This window comes from Buceros rhinoceros, unplaced genomic scaffold (genome assembly GCF_000710305.1).
Source record: "Buceros rhinoceros silvestris isolate BGI_N320 unplaced genomic scaffold, ASM71030v1 scaffold5906, whole genome shotgun sequence".
Taxonomy (NCBI): Eukaryota; Metazoa; Chordata; class Aves; order Bucerotiformes; family Bucerotidae; genus Buceros; species Buceros rhinoceros.
In genome coordinates, this window is record NW_010417992.1 from 29695 (window position 1) to 37504 (window position 7810).

Sequence of the window (7810 nt, forward strand, 5' to 3'; positions counted from 1 at the left end):
ATCCTCTCTTCCCCTGTCCCAGCACTGAGTACTCTTGTGCAGGCACAGGGTACTTCTAGGTCAAGCAGGCTACAGCATCGGGTTTTTTACTAGAATTTGTGCTCTCTGCACTTACCACGACAATAAAAGAAGTCTCAGCGCTAGAAGGATATCCTGGCAAGGATGGACATCATTGTCCCCTGGTGTAAGAGCTATCCCTGATTATCCCTGTAAATGCTAAGTATCATGATTCTTTCTAACTAGTCAACTACTAATGAAAGTATCTATTTAGTAAGTTGCACTATCCAAAAGATACATCACTAATAATTGCTGCTGTTAACCACTAACTTCCAGATACTTGGCAGAAAACTCAAGTTAGAACTGTTTCCAAGTGTAAATCCTCCTAACAGCACTTTCTGCAAAAGTCTTCTGTTGTCAGTAACAAAGGTAACAACTAAGCACCATGAACTGCAATAGTAATAAATATTACTGTTATAACAATGATGATGATAATAATAACACCACCATCAAATATAGCCTTTTTTTCTAAAAACATAGGGGCAGAAAGGTAAGTTAAGAGAGACCACCATTCTGATTGGTCTCATTGGTCTAATTTTATTAGGGTGAGGTACCTGTGCCTCTCCTATGGCAATCTTCAAACTCCTTCCTCCTACCCCATCAGTGCAGCTACAGGCACCTTATTTCAGCAGAACTTCTTCCAGAATCCGCCGATCTCCATATACACAAGTCAGTTCTGCTAGAAACTTCATTTAGAGCTAGCATTCCAGAGAAAGGAGAAGGCAGAACGGAGTTTACTGTCAGTCCCTTCCCCACCAAGGGCAGAACAGCATGAATTAACAGCATTCAGCTTCAAAGAAAGGAGACTCAGAGCACACAGCAGAAATTAGAGGAACAGCAGAAGAATTTTTTTAATGACAAATTTTGTTTAACAGCAATACTTATTTATTGTTCTTTGGTGGTGTACATTTCTAAATATAATATCCTACTGTGATATAAACACTTCACCATCACTGCTGCATTCCCATAGCTGTGTAACCATTACCACAGTGAACCAGGGAGGAAAAAAAAAAAACACCAAAAACTGAAGAGTTTTAGTCAGTTTAATTATGTCCAAGTGCTATTTTAAAGTGCTGTTATTAGTTAAGTGCTACTTCTGAAATGAAAGGGAATATATCTTTCTCTGAGTTTAACATTTTGCTATTAGATAAAGTTAATGAATATATAGAACAATGGGTATCTCAACTCCTGTTAACACTGCCTGCCACTGTCCTTATTTTAAAACCTTTTAGAGTCCCTAAACCAAACCTTTAGTTTCATAGTGTTCAATTTTGAAGATAATACTGCTTCAAGCTGGACAAATCTGGGGATCTGTCGTTTGAGAAAGAGTGCATATGCCCAGTGCATAAGGCAACACAGCAAAGGAGAAAACAAAAGACACTGCTAAATAGCGTAGAGTCAAAACTGACTAATTATGTCAGATTGAAAGTTAGTATAAATATGCCCATAGCAGTTGAAGGGAAATGTATCTGGAGTGACATTTCTGAATGCTTTGAATAGTACAACCAACCTTGGTAAATGCATTTCATGATTACCAGCTGCTAAAAATTAATTCAAAAGATATTTAAATGATAACCTACCTCATTATTATGGTTGCCTACATCATTTACCTCAGATTGCACAGGCAAACCACCCGTATGGATTGCAATTCAATTTTAACCACCACAAGCTCAAGCTGCATTTCCCGCACAACAACGGTAGCGTTTTGAATTCTTCACAAGAGCATCAAGCTTATATCCCAAAATTAACATTCATTCCAGATTCCTAAGTTACAATTATTCCAGGAATTAATACTATTTCAAAAAAAGTAAGAAAATTATCTCCACAGAGATTCAAAGACTAATGTTTCTAAACCTTGTGCACTATGTGAAAGTCAATTTCTGTACTGGGGAAAAAATAACATCTCATCCTTCTTTTCTAGTTGATGTCTGGTTTTGTATTAGGTATCTTACCAATATCTGCCAAGTCTGTTACACCAGAGTATTTCTCTTACGTGCATTACCTCTACACACAGGCAATCCCTTCATATGGCAGTCTGGCAGATTTTACACTAGTGAGGAAAGCATTGCTAGGGCTTGCTTTGTTTTTTTTTTTCCCTAGGTTCCATAAATAACCACTCATTTAGGTGTTTATGTACCTTAGACAATGTATGATTTTTCTGGTTTTCCTTTATTTGTGAATGGAATTGCAGATGCCACCCAAGGCTTGCTTTTAAAACATGAACACCACAAAAAAAGCCCTAATGCTAGATAGAGGAGCTCATTCTCTTCTTTGAGCTTTATCATTTATAGGCAACCCAATTCAATAGCACTAAATAACTTGCTGATAAGCGGTGACTCTATAATATTGTGATTAGATGGATCCATTTTGCAAATGACCTTCACCTTTAATGCTTCTAAAGTACCTACCTCGAAGTCCAAATTCACAATACTAATTTGATTTTTAAAAAAGCCCTTCTAATAAACAGCTCTAATGAATGAGTTACAGGGTTGAATATCACAGATTAAATGTTAAGTCAACCTTTTTTGAAAACTGACTTCAGTCTAGAGTTCTAGCAAAGGCTAGCAAGATCTAATGTCTGAAAACCTTTTGTAGTAAACTGAATTTCTTAAAAGATAAAAAAATTAAAACTCATGCTTCTCTGCTGGAAATGTGATTGGCTATAACTCTTATTTTACACAAATAGCTCGTACTTGAAAATTGCTGTTCTTGCTTCCCCCAAGCAATACTTGGCTTCATCAGATCTTCTGGTCCACATAATGTATGAGATCAAACTACCTCTCAGCTGTCTTCCCTAGCTTCCTAATCCATTTGGTTTTTATTATACTGAAGCACAAAAATAAAACCAAAAATATTTTTTTCCCCTTACATCATGGAAGAGAGAATAATGGTCAGGAGGTACAAGGTTTGTCATCTGATTTCTACCAGTTCCAGTATTTACTTTAATTTGAAAAAGCATCCGCAAGCACAAAGTCTCGTTACTCTTTCTTCATGCTGACCCTGAAGACCTACTCCATATCCTTTCTTCCATCAGGAACTGTGAAGCACTCAATTACGTTACTAGGAATATTGAAATCAGGAGGTCATCCACTCTGACAAAATTGTTTGTAACTTGAAAAGCCTTTTTAAGCCAATATTTTATAATGAAAATTTTGATATTAGCTGAAGCAGTATATGCATGGAACATTCACCATTTACAACAAAATGATCAGGCAGTCAAAGACAGCACAGACTTAGTTTTAGCCTTTAAACTAGCCTAATGTTTAAGTGGCCTTAAAATTTACAATTACTCCCACAATCTGCTATACAAGTTACCCTCCAACCCTGCCCTATACTGAGTGATTTTCCTCCTCTTCATTAAATCCTGTACCATAAGGGCAAATCCAACATATTTTGGGGGTTGGGCAGTTTTTTTGGCTTTGTTGGTTGTTTTGGTTTTGTTGGTTTTCTTTTTTAAACTCTCAACAGACAGAGTGTTGGGGTTGTTCAGCCTGAAGAAAAGGCTCCAGGGAGACCTTATATAAGCAGCCTTCCAGTACCTAAAAGGGGCCTACAAGAAAGCTAGAGAAAGACTTTGTACAAGGCTATGTAGAGATAGGACAAATGGAAATGGCTTCAAGTTGAAAGAGAGAAGATTTAGAATAGATGCAAGAAAGTTCTTCACTATGAGGATGGTGAAGCATTGGAACAGGTTTTCCAGAGAGGTTGTGGATGCCCCATCCCTGGAAGTGTTCAAGCCCAGGCTGGACAGGACTTTGAGCAACCTGATCTAGTGGAAGGTGTCCCTTCTCACTGCAGAGGGGTTGGAACTAAAAGATCTTTAAGGTCTCTTCCAATCCAAACTATTCTATAATTTTATTATTAAGGAAATAAAGAATATACCTCATCTGAATTGCATTAAGATTCCCATTCGCCAGTCAAGAAAATAAAAACCTCCAAACTAGCAATGAAGCTACGCAATAACAAAATTCTCAGTTTTATTTTACACGTAAAGAGTTGGAAATTAAGTGCAAAATGTTTTTCTTACCATGCCTTTTCCATCTATGCCCTCGGATAGACATGCTAGTTACAGCATTTCTTGATATTCTGGAGGAAGTAGGTGTAATTTCAACCTGAATGCATCTCGTACCTTCTTTACTAGATTTCATGGCACTCTGGGGCAGTGAAGCTTTTATTGCATTAGCAACCTAGAACAGAAAAGATACAATTAACTTTTTATTACGAAGATCCAAATTTTGGAATAAGAATTCTGCCAGAGGATTCTTATTACTCCAAGCAGAATACTGTGTAGAATCCCAGTTTAACATCAAAAAGCACACTAGCTTTTTGCACAAGTTATAAAGAATGCTAGTTGCAATTACCTCTCAGAATTAATACTCGTCACTTTTTAAAATAAAGTTTCTGGTTTAAAGATGTGGCTATTACTTCAGAGTGCTTCTGCACTATCATCTTAAAAGTGTTCCACCAAAAATAGCTTGTTCACTAGGGAAGATGCCAAAATAGCTAAGTATACTGAAGATACCTCTGTGTGTGTGCATACTCATAGGCCTAACTATTCACACCAGCACAGCCCCATAGCTCTCATGGTGTGATGCTGCATCATGTGTGTTCACTGCAAAGATTTCCTAGACCAAAAATTCTACTCGAAAAAATGTTGAAATACAATACCTACCAGCAGAGGTTCTGGATATAGTTCCAGTTGTGCTCTATACAAAACGTCATCCATAGCTTTACGAGCCAGATCCCATTCTCCATTATAACTACAAAGGTAAATATAAACATAACAATAAACATCTAAATTAACAGGGGAACCTTTCCGGTCACAGATTTATCGTTCCTCGAGACTCAATTTAGAGGAATTGAGCTACCCGCGTTCATTAGTGCTAAGCCTGCCATTTAGAGAACTTGTTCTGAAATAGTCTATGGACAAAGTCTTATTTTCATTGGCCACCCTGAGCAGTTGAAAAATTACATGATTAGGTATTGATCAGCTAGTCATGAAATATTCTGAAATTCAAACAGGATGGTTTTGATATTACTCCACTGAGTATTCCTGTGTTATTAGTCTGCATTTCAGTTAATAAGAGAGCTTCACACATTAGCTTGACTATCAAAGGGTAGATAACATCAGCATTTCACAGAAAAAAAAATAAAACCTTTTTTGTTAACTAGACTGATGTCAAAACTAGACTGATGCAAAAAACACAGACAGCAGACAATGGTTGGAAAAGTGGGATTTTTTAAAGATTTTTTTCACATCAGCATTTACACCTATTAAGTGCTGTTCTAGCCCTCTCTCTCCGATATGACACAGCTATCTTCAGCCAACCAGTTGGAGAACTATGTCCTCTTCCTAAGGTCCTTGTTGCTACACTGTCCACTAGAAAACGAAAGATTTCAAAGGTAGCATGCCTAAACAAGTGTAAAAAGTAAGCTATTTCTTTGATTTGTATGCATATAAAAACAAAGCTACTCACAAGGCATAATAAATCCCTGTTAGCATTTGCACCATGAACTCCGATGAAACTGGAATCCTGCTGTTGACTCCCTTGTACTTTCTCACTTGTTGGCGAGGATATCCACAGACACAAATTCTAAAGAAATGATGCATTTGCCATTAGCAAATAACATAGAACCACCTTTGTACAAAACACTACAAAGCTAGGTGTTTAGTATGCATTTTAATGCATTTTAACAGACCCATGGGAAGGTCCATCAACAACCCTGTGCTGAAGCAGACTATCTCTTACTGTGGAAGAAGGTTATGCCCTCTACCGGCAGAGTTCAAACCCTCCTAAAGAGACATCGCAGACCCCCCTGTTCCGTTCATACTACAGTGGAACATCAAAGAAAACTGCCAGTAAAGACCATTCTGAATGCATGCATTTGCTGCCGAACAGACAAAAAATAAGTTAATGGTATGTAAGGAAATAAAGCAGCATAGCAGCTATCAATATTACAGACAGAAACATAAGCATCAGTGCAGATAACAGGGAAGATGCACACAAGGTTGGCTTCAAACAGAGTCCAGAAGTGTCACATTCCCCAAATTATTCTAAAATCCAGTAAAAGCCAGCTTTAAAATTTAGTTAGGAACTTAATTCTATATTAGGTTCTGTAGTCAAAATGTTTTGGCAATCAAAGATATTGGATAGTTAATTATTCAATTCATTGGCTATTACTGGACTTCTGGAATGACCTTTAATGATATTAATCAAAGTATTTCCTTCTCCAAAGCACAGACTAGAAGGCTGAGTCTCAAAGCTTCAATTCTTCAGCTTCCATACCGGAGAGCTTGTAAAAGTCTTAAATCTAATTTTTTCCAGAAAAAAATTAGTTAAGACTGTATTGCATTACCTTTCAAATTACATCTGTAATAGAGATTTCAGTAGCCTTTTTTGTTATTAACACTTGCACTAACCTACTGAACTTTTTTTCCCTCTCCTCTACCCCACAGCTCATCATCTGCTTTGGCTACTAAAAAAAAAAAAATAAAGAAAGCAAAGCAGACAGTGCCCCCAAGATCTCTATGGCTCAGCAACCCTCCCCGTATGTACTTTGCACCCAGTATGATTTAAATTTGATTCTTCATGCTGATATCACAATGTCTCCAAATAAAAAACAAAAAAGGTTTTAAACACTTCACCAGGAAAGACAGGAAGCCACACTAGTGACAACATGCACAGAAATGAAAACATTACGTTTACAAAAGGAGAAGCACAGAATGGCTTGGGTTGGAAGGGACCTTTAGAGGTGTGCCAGTTTGAGCTATCATCAATTTTCACCCCTCTACCATAGGCAGGGACACCTTCCACTAGATCAGGTTGTTCAAAGCCCCATTCAACCTGACCTTGAACACTACCAACGATGGGGCATCCACAAGCTCTCTGAAAAACTAGTTCAAGTGCCTCACCACTCTCATCACAAAAGGTTTTTTCCCCTATGTTCAATTTAAATCATCTCTCTTTCAGTTTAAAACTGTTGCCCCTTGTCCTGTCACCACAGGCCTTGGTAAAAAGCCTGTCTCATCTTTCTTATAAGCCTCCCTTCTATATATATATAGAAGAGCTGCAGTAAGGTCCTCCTTGAGTCTTTTCTTTGAGGCTGATCAACCGACTCAGCCTTTCTTCATAGGAACAGTGTTCCATCCCTCTGATCATTTTCGTGGCCCTCCTCTAGACCCAGAGGTCCACAAAACAGGGGACCTTTCTTTTACTGGGGACCCCAGTGCTGAACACAGTACTCCAGGTGGGGTCTCACAAGAGCCGAGAAGAGGATGAGAATCACCTCCCCCAACTTGCTGTCCATGCTTTTTATGCAACCTAGGATATGACTGGCTTTCTGGGCTGCAAGTGCATATTGCACTGTACTCTGCAGGGCTGCTCTCAGTCCATTCATCCCTCCGCACTCACATTAGCGATAGCCCAACACAGGTGCAGAACTTTGCATTTAGCCTTGTCGAACTTCATGAGCTTAAGATACCTATAGGTATAAGATACCTACCTTCTGTGCATTCATCTGGTACTGAAGGTAATTTGATAAACCCTGGGCTGGTGTTGCCACTGTACAGAGCTGCTCAACTACTGCTCTGAGCATCAGCATTTAGTTGTAAATCTCCACTGAAACTTACAACACTAAATACAAACTTCTCAGACTGGCCTAAACTAAGTCTTAAGTGACTGAATTCAACAATTCAAAATCATATTTCTAAAAAAAAAAAAAAAAAAAAAAAAAAAAAATGTTTTTCTTTTTC

At 38.0% G+C, this 7810-nt stretch overlaps 1 protein-coding gene across 1 annotated transcript in view; it reads right to left on the reverse strand.

The window, feature by feature from the left end:
* FAM126A (family with sequence similarity 126, member A) overlaps positions 1-7810 on the reverse strand; it is a 16603-nt gene that overhangs the window by 3218 nt on the left and 5575 nt on the right. Inside the window, exons 5-7 of the mRNA XM_010138356.1 lie at positions 5535-5651; positions 4730-4817; positions 4085-4244 (exon numbers count right to left, since the gene is read on the reverse strand). Of these exons, the coding sequence (XP_010136658.1) occupies positions 4085-4244; positions 4730-4817; positions 5535-5651 (365 nt within the window). The remainder of the gene's footprint in view (positions 1-4084; positions 4245-4729; positions 4818-5534; positions 5652-7810) is intronic.